Source organism: Canis lupus, chromosome 12 (genome assembly GCF_048164855.1).
Source record: "Canis lupus baileyi chromosome 12, mCanLup2.hap1, whole genome shotgun sequence".
Lineage (NCBI taxonomy): Eukaryota > Metazoa > Chordata > Mammalia > Carnivora > Canidae > Canis > Canis lupus.
The window spans coordinates 29,879,664-29,896,531 of NC_132849.1; the positions used below are offsets into that span (position 1 = coordinate 29,879,664).

The window sequence follows — 16,868 nt, forward strand, 5'->3', positions numbered from 1 at the left end:
GGTTGGGCATTTTGAATGAAAGAAAATATTGCTGGCGAATTCCTTTCAGCCAATGTGCACATGAAGAGAGCAAGCTTTCTTTAGAATGTGTTTTCAGACTATCTTCTGTGGTCATTTGAAATGTGTCATGATTAACAAGTGGGAGCAACTTCATCGTCTCTGACACATGAGGAAAATATGGGAACATGAGAGAAAACAGTTTCAGAAATGATCAGGCCAAAAAGTGAGGCACTGAGGCACTTAGTCTAAGTGTAGGCAACAGTTCCTCAGGGGTGAGCATGTCTCTGCCATTGAGAGACTCCACATTCTCTCTTCAGTCAATGGAATCTTTAAAAAAAAAAAAAAAAAACACTGAAACCTCCCTGGCTTTTTAAATGTCACTTTCTAGCTTCCAAAACAGGAAGAGGTTGTCAGGCAGCCAAAAACATCCTGGAAATGAGTCCTAGGGTCTGTTTCAGGGAGCGTGACTTGGCAACACTGAATTAATTGTGAGAGGCTTGGTGGGGGAGCAGCAACAGGGGGATTAGCAGACCTTTGCCCAGTGACCCGTATGTGCTGTGAGGCCACGGGGACTCCCCACATCAGAACCACTGTGGGGGGCAGGGCAAGGAGGGGCTTTAAAACTGGAAACTACATGGCCCTCTCTTCCCCAACATCCCAGCCTCTTATGAATGATTGAGGGTCATATCCATCAGATCTGCTGGAGGCGAAAAATGTTGTGATTCCCTTGTCTGCATGTGTGGGCTGGATGGTGATGAGACAGGGCCTGGAATAGAGTGGGTATGATCTCAGTCTTGAGTGGTTTTTACGGTGTGAGGTATGAAGCCAGACAAACTCACAAGGATCCATTTGAAATACACCACACACAAACAGAGCAGGTTTAACTTGCCAACCCAGTAGCATCTGGGAAACCCATCAGTAAAGGGAACTGGAAGTGTCCTCTACCAGCTGAGGGCTTTGTCAGTTTGCAGCATTATAGGATATCCTTTGCCGTGAACTGGCCCCGTTTCCTCTTGAGTGAAGCATTCCAAGTTGGGAGGTTCTCTTGGGGTGTGGAGGTGATCAGAGCTAGCTGTCACCTAGCTGCTTTCTGTCTGTTTCCTCAAAGCAGAGAATCACAGCCCGCACCTTACTCACTTAAAGCACTGTGCATCAGAGGTTTACAATTGTCCGTTCCTTTATTCATTCAGCAGGTACTCACTGAGCACCTACTATGCTCCAGGCACAGCATTCAGCTTTGAGGATGCGGCGGGGAACAGCCCTGACCCGATCCCTGTCCTACCTCACGATGCATGAGGTAGACAGTAATCACAAGCAGGAACCACAAAGGAAGGGCACAGACCCGTAGCAGAGCCTATCATTGTGTCTTTTTGTTGTTGCTGTTCAACCTGCATTCTGACACTCCTGGAGCCTGGAGTGTTAATAGAACTGCCACAGGCCCAAGTATGTGGTCAGTGTAGCTATTTTTCCTGATCTTCATCTTTTCTGCCCCAATTCCACCGTCTGACCCTTGGGGAGCAACTGGATTTTGATCAGTGTTTGGACATATACCTCACTATCTATCTGAACCCCCACAGTTTGCTCTGAATTGAGGAACATGGGACACCTGGGTGGCTCAGTGGTTAAGTGTCTGGCTTCCTTTGGGGAACCTGCTTCTCCCTCTGCCTATCTCTGCCTCTCTCTCCATGTGTCTCTCATGAACAAATAAATTTTTAAAAACCTAAAAAAAAAAAATGAAACTCAGGAACACATGGGTTTGACAACCTAGTTACTTCTCCACATCCCAACTTGCTGTCTGAACTCCTGATACTTCAACGTAGTAGTCACATAGATTTGAGTAGGGAAGGTGGGTGGAGCCTAAGTGAGTGACAAGTGATGGGCTGTGCTGGCTCAGGGAAACGGAGGCCTAGGGCTTTATGACTCTCCAATGACACATTAGGTGAGGGCACGCAGCTCTGTGGGCAGCAATATAAAGTGAAAATCATTAATGGAATACAGCTCAAATTCAGGACTTTGATAGTGTGTCTATTGCTTAGTCTATTTCTCATGCTATGGATGGAGATAGCCTGGACCTTAACCTGCTCACTTGTGTCTGACTTCGCCGGCAAAAGATTAACTTCGCAGAACTTTGTCCTTTCCAAGAGGCCATATTGGGGGATAGCAGAAAAAGGCTCCCAGCTTCCTGAGCTCTCTTCCAGGTAGGTATCTCTGAATGACCCAGACATTATTCCATTGAGTCTTTCCTCGAAGCCACCCCTTTGACCCTGGCATGTTCTGTGCCACCCAGATCTCACAGATACAGGGAACCAGACTCTATTCTGCCTCAGAGACCGCAGGAACCACAACCTCCTCCCCAGTATGGGCCTACCCGTGTGTGCTTCTATCTCCCTGATTTGAAAGTCAACATGACCTTTATTTGTAGAGATAGTAGCTGCAGTCCAGCTGTGTCTGAATCAAGAGGCTAGAGTTAGTGGGATATGCATATCCCTGCAGCATAAAGGGGGAGAGCTGTGCTCTTTTTCTGCAGTGGAAAGTTGTTAAGCCAGCTGATAATTTTGCTGCCCAGCATCCATATACTTCTCTCCTGGTAGCTTTATTCCTCCTCCGCTTCTAGAGGAGCCCTCTTTACACATGCACGCATGTACACACACACATGCACATACCCTTTTATTCCAGCTCCAAGGATGGGCTATGATAGGCCCAAGCAGATCAGCTGGCTCACAGTGAGGGGACTGGGAATGGACCAACAAAGAACAAATCAATCCCAGGACATTTACTCACCAGAGCATTTTCATTCCCTGCCTGGTGTAGTGGGACAGATGAGACTTGAAGCCACTGTGTGCTGCAGGGACATTGCCACCAGGAAAAGAGAGCCTAGAGCTGTGTGTACGTGGGGGTAGCACTAGTGGGGTTAAGAATGAGGTCAACTGCAGTGACAGCAACAAGTGGAGCTGACACACAGAAGGGATCTAGACCCATGATTGCATTAAGTCATTGGACCCAGCCTCACCTGAAGGCAGCATTCCCTCTGAACTTCTCACTTGCCTAAAGTAATATATTCCCGCCATTGTTCAAGTCATAACAGGTTCTCCTAACCCTTGCAATGGGAAGAGTCCCAGTGACTACAAGCCTAGAGGCCAGCTTTCTCCTGGCCTGTTTCTTATTTGTCAGGCAACCAAGATACATCTCTTCTGAAAAATATATGAAGCCGCTTATTGGTGAGCAGAGAGGTTGAGGAAGAGGAGTCAAGATAAGCAGTTGTCTCCAAAGTCATTATGACAAAAAGTGTAGATTTAGTCATTGGAAAACATTTAGTGAGCACTGACTGTGTTCTGAGTGGTGTTCAATAGGAACAGAACTACCACTAAGCCAACAGGTAGGGGCGGGGAGAGTGGGGAGGCAAGCAATATGCAAATATGAATCAATAAACAAGAAAAATACTAGATCAGGATAAGTGCAATTCAGAGAATCAGAACAGGCTGATATAGTTCTGGTTCTGAGCAAATAGAGACTAGTGATAAATCACCCATTTTCTTTCCTCTGGTATCTCCAGACCTGGCTCAGAGACACGGTGCAACCAAAACTGTGCCCAGGATACAGATGAAAAAACATCTGCAAAAGGAGTCCCCTATTTCTGGTCTACGGAAAGGGAGGGAGAGCCCCTTCAGGTCAGAGAGAGTAGACAAACCCTGTTTACATCAGTCTTTCCTGCCCCAGCCTCCAGCTATCTATTGACGGTAGTGGTGAAACGCAGTGGCAGCTGGACAGGTAACAGAACTCTGAGAGAGGGGAATCTTTCTCTCTGACCACAGAAACTGGGGTCCCAAGAGCATTGAGGAGAATCTCTAATGCTTTCCCCAACCCCCGTCTGTGTGTCTGGGTCTCTATCCCTCTGTCTCTCAGGGTGTGTGTGTGTGTGTATGTGTGTGTGTGTGTGTGTGTGTGTGTGTGTGTGTGTGTGTTTTGGCACAGCAGAGGAGGGAAACTAAAACCCTGGCTTTTCAGCCAGAAGACCAAAGTGAGAGAGGGAGAGAGCAGGATCTCCTGGGAATTGGAAAGTGTTGGGGAATTCATGGAGAGGAGAGAGCTAGAGAAAGTGATTCATTATAGTGTATGAATGCCTGAGCTCACCCTACACAGCATACCGCTAGGGGTTTAGAACTGCACCAGGGCCCCAGACCGGTCCCAAGTCCCTGACAAGCACACACACACAGAGCAGATTGGAGTCACACTGCAAAACCTTAAAAATTGAACTGACAGGGATCCCTGGGTGGCGCAGCGGTTTGGCGCCTGCCTTTGGCCCAGGGCGCGATCCTGGAGACCCGGGATCGAATCCCACGTCGGGCTCCTGGTGCATGGAGCCTGCTTCTCCCTCTGCCTGTGTCTCTGCCTCTCTCTCTCTCTCTATGTGACTATCATAAATAAATAAAATAAATAAATAAATCTTTAAAAAAAAAAATTGAACTGACATTGGTCAGTGGTTACAGCCCAGAGATAGCAGCAACTTGCAGCTGGAACCTAACCAGGCATTTGCCTGATAAGCCAAAAAAAAAAAAAAAAAAAAATCAACATTTTTTAGGGTTTAAACAAGACCCAGAAACTCACGACAATATGCAAAATGTCCAGATATAATCGAAAATTACATGACATTTGAAGACCCAGGAAAATCTCCACATCTCTCAAGGAAAAAGACAAAAGAACAATCAAGAGACAACTCTGAGATGACACAAGAGTTAAAATTAAGGCATTAAAGCAGCTATGACAATTATGCTCCAAGAAATACAGGCAAATCTTGAACAGAAAGTCTCATCAGAGAAATAGACAATACAAAAAGAACTGAATTCAAGTTTCAGGAATAAAGAATATAATAATCACACTGCAAACATTGCATAGGCTCAATTTTTTTCCTCTTAAGTTCTTTGAAATATGTATGGTAGTTGAAAGCAAAGGTCATAACATTGTCTGGTGGGATTTGAGTTTATGCTTATACAATCCCCACAATAACTATGATTGGAAAACAATAGAGTGAAGGGAACTACATGGTTTGCTTCTCCTTCTGCTCCTCCCGCTCATGCTCTCTCTCTCTCTTCTTGCAAATAAATAAAATATTTTTTTAAAGGTGTATACACAGCTATCTAGTGACCGTAGATGCTGGATTCATAGATGCTTAAAAAGATATGTTCTAGAATGTTTATAGTATTGTTCTTAATTATAACCCGGATTGAAAGAATTCAAATGTCCAGAAACAATAGATTGATAAAGTGTAGCATATTCATACAGTGGAACACCATGCAGCAGTGAGTGAACTACAGCAACACACAGTGTCATGGATGAGTTTCACAGACCTCATGTTGAGTAAAAGAAACCAGACACAAAGGAATCTATTCAAAAACAGGCAAAACCAGCCTAGGGGTTAGGACATCATGAGAGCAGATATTAGGGAGGAGAACAGGAGAAATGCCTGGGAGTCTGGCAACATTCTATGACCGGGGTGGAAGTTTCATGGTCTGTATGTTTTGTGCACTTTTTCTGGAAGTATATTATGCATCAATAAAAACAATTTTGGAACTACTTTTAAAAACCAGAATGGAAATATTAACAGGGGAGGTGCTCTTGTTATGGAAAGGAAAGAGGTCCAGAAGAGAAGTGATTTCAGGATTAGAATTAGATAAAAAAATAAAAAATAACAGAATTAGATAAGCAAATACTTATTAAGCATCTGCCATATGCCAGAACTTTCCTAAATGCTTTTGTATGCATTATCCCATTTAACCCACCACCAAAAACAAAGGAGAGCATGAACACAATGATAATAGAAATCAGCAGTATTGAGTATTGTTGCATGATTTTTAAGAATAACTCCCAATTCTCCATCCAGGAGTTGGAAACCAGCAGGCCCTTTGCAGAAGAGTCTGAAAGGTCCCTCTTCTGGGCCTGGCATTCCCCACGGCCTCACACCAGACTTCTGACCTCCTCTTCAAGTGCATTTATATCCAAAGCCCCAGAAATGCCTTGAGTGGACTTTGTAATTTTTTGTTTACTTAAAGAATATTTTCTTGCACAAAACTTAAATCTGTTGTATAGGAGAGAAAGCATGGCAAAGGCATCCTTTTGTTCATTTTTCTTTGAGATTCTCTGTGAAAAGTAAAGACATTTCCTAATACATTCTCAGTACAACTTTTTTTAAATAAAACTTTTTATATAGAATGTTTAACCGTTGTATTAGTAAGAAGTGTCTTCGGACATAAGGTAAAAGAATGAAACCGATCCAAAAAGAAAGAAGGAGAAAAAAAAAAAAAAAAAACGGCAGGGAGAAGAAGACACTGCCAAAGAGTAATTACTTCAAGAGCTTCCTCACATGGTCCACGGCAAGACAGATGCTGTGGGGGCATCTAGCTGGTAACGTGATCTGATTATCTGAAGCCTTCGATTAAGATATAACCAGTCCTGATGCATCAGGGATACTGGCTCCTTCTGAAACACATTTCAGCAGGACTGCTGTGGAGTGTTTTGTGGCACCTCCTCTGGGAATACAATACAAACTCAGATCATTTCAGGAATGTGTGTGTGGTTTTTTTTCTATTTCTTCTCCATTGAAGCTGTTCTTATAGTTCTCAGCTTCTGTCCCTTCTGGGATTTCACTACCTGTGGTGCATTATGAATCCTATAGCTTTCTTATTAATGTCTACATAGAGTGTGCTATACTTTGTCACATATAATACATCACTTGGTTAAATGTAAAATGTTTAAATCTGCCAAAGTTTTTGTTTTTGTTTTGTTACATCTTCATTTCTTGTTTGTTTTCTTTTCTCTGTCTTTCTTTTTTTTTTTTTTTGAAAGATTTTATCTTTTTTTTTTAAGATTTTATTTTTTATTCATGAGAGACACAGAGAGAGAGGCAGAGACATAGGCAGAGGGAGAAGCAAGTTCCTTGCAGGGAGCCTGATGTGGGTCTCCATCCTGGAACTCTGGGATCACACCCTGAGCCGAAGGCAGATGCTCAACCACTGAGCCACCCAGGTGTCCCTGTTTGTTTTCTTTTTTAAAGAGAGGGGAGAAGCACCAGAGATAAGGAGAGAGAGAATCCCAAGCAGGCTCCACGCTCAGCGCAGAGCCTGATTCGAAGCTTCATCTCATGACCCTGAGATCATGACCTGAGCCGAAATCAAGAGTCCATCACTCAACTGATTGAGCCACCCAGGAGCCCCCATCTTCATTTCTTAATTACACTAATTACCTCAGGAGGTGGAAGTGGCTCAGGCCCTGTTAACCTCTAAGGGGTTCCAGGTCCTATTATTACCTGTAGATGAGCAGTGAGCCTAAGGACCGTGTTTTCCTTCTTGCTTTCCCTAAGCTGCTCCCATGATGCCATGTTGTCAGTGGTCAAGTCAAAGTATCCTACAGGCCATAAGAGTGTCACAGGGCTCATTTACAACCTTCAGGAGAGGTGCAAGAGGTGAGATTCCTGAGGCAATGCCTGCTTAGCTTGAGTTCCTCTTGCAAACGAGGTGGGGCCAGATGGCAGGTAGAATTAGGGCCTTGCTTTCTCCCTTGGTCTCCACAGGCCTGGGAGAAGGGAGTAATCAGGATGGCTTGAGGTTTACTCAGGATGCTTTGCACCTCCTTGCAATGCTTTGCTTTGGGCTCTATTTGTCCCAACCACCCCCCTCCACTGGCTATCCGCAGACCAGGCAAAGGCCCAGCTGGCTGTTCCCCTGAGCTGTGCCCAGGAGAGCAGGCCCTGGAATGCACTACCCTAGCTAATGAACAGACACTGCAAACAGACACACTCTTGTGGAGGACGCTAATCACCCCAGCACACAAATCTAACCTTCCTCATCCCCTCCTCACCAGGGATCAGCTCCCTGACTGGCCTGCCAGGGGCTGAGGTTGAGGCCACGGAGGGCAAGGAGAAAGGACCCCGATGCCAAGCATCCCGAGCAGACGCTGAGGTTCCAGGCCTTTCTGCAGATGGTCAACTCTAAGACAGAGAAGAAAAAGACTCAAGTCTCCAGGACCTGGTTGAGAGTGAGAGGAGTTGCTTGGCCACTGGGTTACAGCCCCCCTGATCCACTGGCGAGTGGGCGGGAGGCAGGAAGGAAGAGCCTGGCCCCAAGCCCGCCTCCTGGCCACACTGGGGGCCGTGGCAAGGAAGGAGGAAGGCTCATACTTGGGGCAGCACCCAGCCAGCTGAACCCTTCTCAGGTGCCTGCCGGGGCAGACTTCTAGAGAGGGAGAACCCCTCCATGTGCTGTGTGAACAGAGAAGAGAGGAGGGTGGTGGAGCGGATGCAGGGAGAGAAGGAAATGGCAGTTTCCTGGGGACAGGAGCCAGAAGTGAGGACAGCTAGTTGGGGATGGAAGGTGGCCCCCATGAGTGGAGAAGGGGGGACCCAGGCAGCAGGGGCGGACGGACATAAGACCCAGCATCGTCAGTGACCAGCTCTGTGGCCTTAACCTACCAGATCCTCAGTCTCCCCGCTTGGGAACGAGATGATAGAGCCCTGAGCACGGCTGTGGGGAGCCCCAGACTTGCCTGCAGATTGCTTGGCTCATAGTAGGTCCTCAGTAAACAGTGCTGGTCATAGCAAGTGGCCTCCGCCTACACTCGGGCCACAAGGTTGAGGGGTGGTGGCTGTAGCGAGCACCCCTTGGAGTACTATGCTCCGGATTCAAAATCCCTGAGGAGGAGAAGTCTGGGAAGAGACTCCCGCCCTCCTTGCCTCGGTGCCCCCAGCGAGCCCAGGCCCATCTGATGCAAATCCGAATCCGCATTCGCATTTCACCAAGGAGTCTTTTGGCTGGAGGGAGTGGAAGGACCTGCTCGGCTGGAACGGTTTTTTTTTTTTTTTTTCCCTCCCAGGCGACGTCCGATGGGTGTGTCGGGCAGGAGGTGATATTTGACGGAACCGGCGCGGTCGAGCTGCAGCGGAGCCAAGGGCAACAGGCAGCGGGCGAGAGATGGCCTCCCCGGACCTGCCGCCCCCCACCAGCCATGCCCCGCCCGAAGTGCCCCTGGGGGTCATGCTGTTCCTCACCATCCCCTACGCCTTCTTCTTGCCCGAGCTGGTGAGTGCTGCGTGGGCTGCCTGCAGAAGGGGAGGGCCCCGGAGAAGCGCACTCCCTGGGGACAAGGGCTCCCTGGGGACAGGGGCACGGCCGAGCTGCTCTGGGCCCGGCTCCCCCACTGCTCAGACTCAGCCCCACGGTCCCTAATCCCTCCCTGTGCTCCTCCCAATTCCTGCAGTATGGTGGGTTTCCCAAACAAACCCAGGGTGACAGCCAGGCCACCTGGTGATCGGAGGGTCAGTGACGGATGGGGGGGATGCTGCTAAAATATGCCAGGTCCTGGGGAAGATGCTGGAAATCGACTTTGATATGGTTTCTTTTCTCCAACCACTTGCTCATTTCTGCTTTTCTCAAGTTCCAAACAGGACAGTGGTGGGGGGCAGCTCTGTCTTTCCTTCTGAGAGGAGGTCTTCCAAGATTTTCTTAGCTGTCTGTCACATTCGCTGACTTTGAACTTTGACTTGTAGACTCTGTGCAAGAGGTAGCTTGTGACAACATCTGCCATAAAACAGTTGTGTGAGCCGCCCTGGTTGTGCACTGGAACCTGTCACCGCATAGTCTGAGATGCCCTGCAGCTGATTTGTGGCCGTAATCCCTGCCAGCGGGGGGTTGGCGGGTGGCTCCCACAGGTTGCAGTCTGCAGAGCTCTGCACACAGTGTCCATCTGAGCCAGCTGTCACTATCCTCTTTCTATTCAGGGGGACACTGAAGTCTGGTGAGCAATTCAGGGCAAAGGAGTTAGCTTTGTTTTGGAACACCCCCTGAAGTATCTAGCTTGTGGGTGACACTCTTACCAGCCCTGAATTTGGCAGTGCTGACCCCGGGCCTGGGAGGGGAAGGTGGAAAGTGGTCCCAGTTTTCAGGTGGACCTGACTAGCCCTCTCATCATCTGCTGGAAGGCTGGGCCTGATCCAGCGACCCTGTGGCAAAGTGGTTAAAGTGTGCCCATTGATGGCACCAAGAAAGGGAAGCCAGGCAGGGTGGACCCAACATTCGGGCGGCTCCAGATGAAACCCCACCCAAGAGCCAGGTTTCTGCCAGACCCGCCACCCCAGGGGGAGCATAAGCCAGGCGGATGACAGCTTAGTGCTCTTGCAAGTGCTCTGTGCCTGGCCCTGGGTGTGTCCCTCCCCTCAGAACAACCACATGAACTGCCAGGATTGTGGTCCACTCCACTACTTTGTATGGAGTGCATGCTTTATGCCAATTGTGCAAAGCCCCCGCTACAGGCTCTGCCTTCCCAGGTTCCCTGCCCGCTGGAGAGAGACTCCCAAGGACTTCTCCACAGTCAGACTCTGCTTGAGGTGGTGACTGCCCTGGGCTGTGGCATCAGCAAGGAGAGACCTGACCTTGTCAAGTCAGGGAGGGATTCAGACCTACCACTGAGGCAGCAGTTTTGGTGCTGGACCTCAAAGGATAGGGTGTCTCTCCAGACTGGCGGCCAGTGCCAGCCTGGAAAGGAAAGGCTCTGGAATCCAGGAGAGCCCAGCAGGCAGCAGGCTGAAGGGAAGGGGCTTACAGAACTAGGAAACCCCCAGGAGGAATGTCGTTGTGATAGGGGCCACCTCATGCACCCACTGCCTGAGGCTGGGCTCCTGTATGCTTCTGCTGGTCTCTGGAGCATTAAGTATCTCAAGGGGTAGGGTATGTCATTGGCTCGACTGTATTCACTTATTTTTCTTTTGAAGTACTTGTTGATCTATAACAAAGCCGTGTGAATAGTACAGAGAGTTCCCGTATACTCTACTCAGCTTCCCTTAAAGTCTGCAGCTTACCGCATACAGCTATCAAAATCAGGAAATTAGCATCGATATTTTCATTGGTCAATGGTTCTAATAAACCTCACTCAAATTGTGCTGATGTGTCCACTCACGTCATTTTTCTGGTCCAGGTTCCAGTCAAGGATTCTGCATTGCCTTTGGTTGTCTTATCTCCTTTGTCTCCTTCAGTCTGTGTCTTAACATTTTTGAAGAAAATGTGGTTTTGTAGATGTCCTTTCATTTGGCCTTGTCTGATGTTTCCTTATTTACAACCTTAGTTTTTTTTTAAAGGTTTCTTTAAAAAAAGAAATTTCTTTCATTTGTTTTTATTGAAGTTCGATTTGCCAACATATAGTATATATTTGTTTTGAGAGAGAGAACATGAGTGGGAGGGGCAGCAGGAGAAAGAGAGAGAGAATCTCAAGCCGACTCCAAGCTGAGTGAGGAGCCTGACATGGGGCTCGATCTCACGACTCCGAGATCAAGACAGGAGCTGAAATCAAGAGTTGGGCACTTAACCAACTGCACCACCCAGGTGCCCCTACAAGTTTAGTTTTAATTCACAAGTGATCCTTATTCATTGTGGAATAGTTAGAAAATACGGAGATAAATATAACACATTTATATGCATATATTCATATATATCTATGTATATGTATATGTATGTATCTAATGGGGTTATTCTGTACGTGCATTTTGTACTGGCTTTTCCTTAAAAGCATGTTCCTAGCACAGACTATAGAATCAAGTGTGCCTGCCTCATATCTAGGGCCAGGGACCAGGGATGGGAGGTGAACCAGAGAGGAGAGAGAATAGCAAGTTGGTTGGTTGATTCTGATCCCATTGAGTAGAAGATATGCTGGGCTGGAGAAGAGGGTGAGAATCAGCCCAAGAGACACCCCTGTGCCCCCGACCACCTGGACATGCTGCACCATGCTGCACTTGGGCACCGAGCACCAGGAGGGCTGACCACGGAGCACCAGGCCTTGGGGGCCCAGCAGACTCTCAGTCTGGGGACCTGAGGCATCATAGACATCTGTATGTTTGTCTAAGGACATGAGTCCAGAGAGTGGATGAAACCAGGAGCTCAGGGCAGCAGAAAGGGGCAGTTAGCAAGTGGAATCCATACCTGGATTCAGATACAGTCGGTGACGGGGGTGGCCCAGGGTGGACATGGGTGGTGTCTGCAGGCACACTTCCCTCCGGCCGCTATTTACCAAGCACCCACTGTGAGGTCTGGAGAGCAGGGCCTATGCCAAGGGCCTTTCCATGGGAGTGAGGGACAAAACTATAAGAAGAGCAGCACTCCAATGAGGCCCTGAGCTCTTAACTCTGGCTCCCCTGAAGCCCTCCTGCCACCCCTGCTGCTAGCAGCAAGCAGTCTCAGGCTCTTTTGCTGTAAAGACAGTGACAAACTAGGGTGACAAGAGGATCAGCATATTCGCCCCCCGCCCCAGCTCTGCCCCCGGAGCCTGCTCATACAGGCTCCACCTAAGTTGCTTTATTTCAGGCTTTTTAACATTAAAATGCACATTTTAAACATTTATTTTACGGTAATTAGAGATTCATAGGCAGTTTCAAATATAGTTCAGAGAGGTCTCTCACAGCCTTCCCCCAGCTTCCCCCAGGTAGTTGCATCTTTTGTATTGCTAGTCCCATCAAAACCAAGTAACTGATATTGGTAAAGTATGTCCATACTTCTGTGTCATCTTCTCGTGTAGATTCATGTCACCCCCACAGTTAGAAAACTGCCACCGCAAACGTCTTCCTCCTGCTTCCTTTTTACAGTCACCCGACCCCGACCTGGTCTTCCTTCTTCCCCTCTAGAACCCCTGGAAGCCACCAATTACATCTCTATAATTTTGTTACTTATATTTTGTTAACTTTTCAAGAAAGTTATACAAATAAGGGCGCTGAGGTGGCTCAGTCGGTTAAGTGTCCAACTCTTGATTTTGGCTCAGGGTCATGATCTTAGAGTAGTGAGATCCAGCACTATGTTGGGCTCCATTCTCAATTCAGAGTCTGCTGGAAATTCTCTCCTTCACCCTCCATCCCTCCCCCCACTCATGCTCACGAGCTCTCTCTCTCTAAAATAAATAAATCTTTTTTAAAAAAGTTATATGAATAAATGGAGTCATAGAGTATGTGGCCTTTTGAGATTGGCCTCCTCCACATTGCATAACGCCCTTAAGGTCCACCCCAGTTGTGTATGCATCAATAGTTCCTTCCTTTGATTGCTGCATAGTAGTCCGTGGCATGGATGTACCATAGTCTATTTAACCATTGATCCATTGAGACATATTTTAGTCATGTGCAGTTTTCAGCTATTCTACATAAAGCTCTATGAACGTTCACGTACAGGCTTTAGTGCAGGTGTTCTTTTCACCCTTCGGGGATAATGCCCGAGTGTGATTGTTGGGTTGTATAATAAGTGTGTGCTCACTTTTTATCAAGAAACTGACAAACTGTTTTCCACAGTGCTTGTACATTCCTACCAGCAACTGAGGAGACTTTCTGAGATTTTAACATTAAAATTCGTGTTTTGTTAGGCTTACTGTTGAGTTCAGATTTCTCACTTGAAAATGATACTGATTTCAAAATGTAATCCCTGAGTGTGAAACAGTGCATTTTAAGGTGAGAACAGACATGGTGTATTCCCTCTGCCTTTCATTCTTAGAGTGTGAGAACCCGCTGGTGCCAGAGTTTGGTGGGGCTGGGGGCCAGGTGACTGGCTCAGCTCTTCAGAGCACAGTGTGCAGGTGGCTGGGGAGGTGGGGAGAGTGATTGCCGTGGGTGGTGGGGGGAGATCATTGCCTGTGTGGTGTGAGTTGATTCATCAACTTTTTTACAAGATGATGGGGATGCCGAGAGCCAACCCAGGTGACTGTGATCTGGGGAGTGCTCTATGAAGCAGAGTCCAAGAAGTCTTTTGACTTTAATCTCTTCACTAGTTAACTTTATTGATTCAATGTTTAATTAAAAAGAAACAGCTAAGATTTCTAGTCAGCCAGGTAAAAGGTAAAATAATTCAGGCACTCTGGTGTTTGATGTTTCAGCCTCTTACCTCGCTTGCATGGTGGTCAGAGGGAAATACTCTGATGCCCCTAGAAGCTCATTCCAGAATCTTAGCTGAGGAAGCTCACCTTTATATCCTCAGTTTCACCTATTTTCAGCCTGCTTCTTCTTCTACTCTATTTGTATGTAAAAGCCAGTCTGAGGGGTGCCTGGGTGGCTCAGTCAGTTAAGTATCTGACTCTTGATTTCAGTTCAGCTCATGATCTCAGGATCCCGGGATCAAGTCGCCGCTTAGCAGAGAGTCTGCTTGGGATTCTCGCCCTCTGTCCCTTCCCACCCTCTAAAAAAACAGCCTAGCTTGTCCCTACCTTCACCCCCCACCTCACCACCATGTGCCCCCCCCACTCTCCTCCTGCAGAATGAGGGAGTTAATGATCTCCATGCCTGGGGGGGCGACTGATGCCCACTATAATGCCCCAGAATGCCCCCCCCAAAGGGAGAACAAGGGACAGGGAAGGAAGATTGAAGTGTGGGGCCGCAGAAGAGCAATGGAAGAGACATTGTGGAAAGTCATCCATGTTAACCTCCCTATGTTGCCTGGACCCACTTTGGCCTCCCTGCACCAGTCCCATCTTTATTCTTAGGGGCACCCAGTGTGGTTCACTGGGTGAAATAGGTTCAGGAAAATAGAATTGGTCAGTACACGGTCAAGAGCCTGGCTGTGCTACTAAATCGCTGTGAGAGCTTGGGCAGATTACTTAACCACTCTGAGCCTCAACAGTGGAGAGAATAACAGTAAAGATCTCATAAGATGGCTCTGGGGGCTCAGTAAGGACATTCACAGGATACAACAGTGCATCACAACTGTTCTAGAAATGTGAGCCCATGTATTTTATTGTTGGTCATCTGGACTCTTAATAGAAAGTGTGGGTCTCCTGTGAGCAACTTCCAACTGTGAACCAACAGATATTCACTGAGATGCTGCTACAGCTCAAGCCATATGCTCTGCCCTCAGGGGGTACAAGAATGAGACAGTTTTAATAAGGAGGGTAAGATAAGTCAGGAGCCCAGTCTTGAAGGAGTGGCGCATGAACACATGGAGAACACCCCACGATAGGAAAGAGTGAAAAGCCAGAGTGCACAGCCCCAATTGCCAAAGACTCCGGGGGCTAGGTACTTGTCAGGCTAAGCTCACTCAAGGCGGGGTCTTGGCATTCTTCAAGGGTTTGGACTGAGGGATTAGATGTGTGCTTGTTCAGACGAGCACTTCCTATGACCAGGAGGTTAACAAGTATATAAAATCCTGCTGTAAGGAGAGAGGAGATGGCCACCCTTTAATCCTATGTGTTCACTCAACACATACTTCTTGAGCACCCACTCTGTGCCAAGAATGGGGATATAAAGACGAAGAAGGCAGACATCACCCCTGCCTTCTGGAGTGTGACGCCTGATGGGGCAGAGGGAGACCAGCCTAGGAGATGGGTGAATGGAGCTGTGCTGTGCTGTCAGGGTGTGGGAGGAAACAAATAATCAGATAATAAAAACATTCTTATCTATCCAAAGTCTAAAGAGAATTGTGGCTTGGGATCCCTGGGTGGCGCAGCGGTTTGGCGCCTGCCTTTGGCCCAGGGCGCGATCCTGGAGACCCGGGATCGAATCCCACATCGGGCTCCCGGTGCATGGAGCCTGCTTCTCCCTCTGCCTGTGTCTCTGCCTCTCTCTCTCTCACTGTGTGCCTATCATAAATAAATAAAAAAAAATAAAAAAAATGTTAAAAAAAAAAAAAAAAAGAGAATTGTGGCTTGCAGGGTTCCAGCCCATATCACAGCGTGGACCGTAGAAGGGTGAGCTAAAGCTGAGAGACCCTTGGAACTAACTGGCACACTCACCCTCTGCCCAAGTCTGGACTTCTGGTCCTATCCTTCCCTGACCATCTGGCCAAACCATGTGCAGCTTTCTCTGAACCAGTGGCCTCTCTCAGTTCCGACAAGAGAGGCACCAAGCTGCTGCTGGAAGGTCAGCCCACCGGGAGGATTTCATGTAACTAGCAGGTGCTCTGAAGGAAATAACCCCGTTCCTCCCCAGGTAGCAGGGGAGGAGCCTGGCAGCATTCTGACCTTCTGGAATGTGGGGAGCCCCAGATAAGAAGTCTCACCAATAAGTGCCTCACCTGCTGCCAGCGCCCTTCCAGGAGTTTTTGCCTAGAGAACTTTCCCCTGGGGCAAGGCAGATCCATGGGAGGCAGGAGAAGTTTCTGGAGTGTTGTCCAGATTGGTAAGTGGCAGGAAGCAGGCGGCTCACATAGGGAGGGGTGGGGGAGCCCCACCTGAGTTCCCTGGCCTTTACCCCTCTCATCTCTCCCAGCCCTCCCCTCCTTGTGTCCTCCCATCCCTGCTAGCCAGCCCTGCCCCATGTTATCACTTAATCAGATCTTTCCCACCTCAGCCAGAATAGATGTCTGTGCGCCTGATCCTGTTGCAATAGAGCCAGCCTGTACCCAGGTTCCACAGCTTCTTGAGGCACAGGTCCCCCCTCCCGCCTCCAGCTATACCTAGAACGTCCCAGATGGGTCAGAGAGTGGGGCCAGACATCATAGGTTTGGGACCCCAGAATCTTCTGACCTATGTCAAAGTAGCCTGCCTTGGCTCTTCCCTTGGAGGGATTCTCTGAGCTTTGCTTTTCTGCTCACAGCCCAGCCCCACCTCCATGCCCGTCTGCACCCTGTCTCTGCCCAAGTGATGCTGGATGGGTGTGGGAGGGGTGGTGTGACTATTTGAACATTGTCCTCTCTGACAGCACATTTTTGGTTTTAGGGTTTCATTTATTCATGAGAGACACAGAGAGAGAGGCAGAGACACAGGCAGAGGGAGAAGAAGACTCCCTGCAGGGAGCCTGATGTAGTACTTGATTCCGGGATCATGCCCTGAGCTGAAGGCAGACGCTCAACTGCTGAGCCACCCAGGCGTCCCTGACAGCACATTTTTGTATAGGTTTTCCTATGTGCTGGCGGAGAAGGCCTCGGGGT

At 48.2% G+C, this 16,868-nt stretch overlaps 1 protein-coding gene across 2 annotated transcripts in view; it reads left to right on the forward strand.

Annotated features, from left to right (window-relative positions):
• Positions 1–8,009: 8,009 nt before the first annotated feature.
• The window catches only part of MALL (mal, T cell differentiation protein like), a 29,184-nt gene continuing 20,325 nt past the window's right edge, over positions 8,010–16,868 (forward strand). Inside the window, exons 1-2 of one of the 2 annotated variants that reach the window (XM_072770283.1) lie at positions 8,010–8,028; positions 8,863–9,068. In XM_072770283.1, the coding sequence (XP_072626384.1) occupies positions 8,961–9,068 (108 nt within the window). In that variant the 5' untranslated portion in view covers positions 8,010–8,028; positions 8,863–8,960. Of the gene's footprint in view, positions 8,029–8,055; positions 8,206–8,862; positions 9,069–16,868 lie in introns of those variants that run through there. The other variant, XM_072770282.1, reaches the window with a different exon arrangement.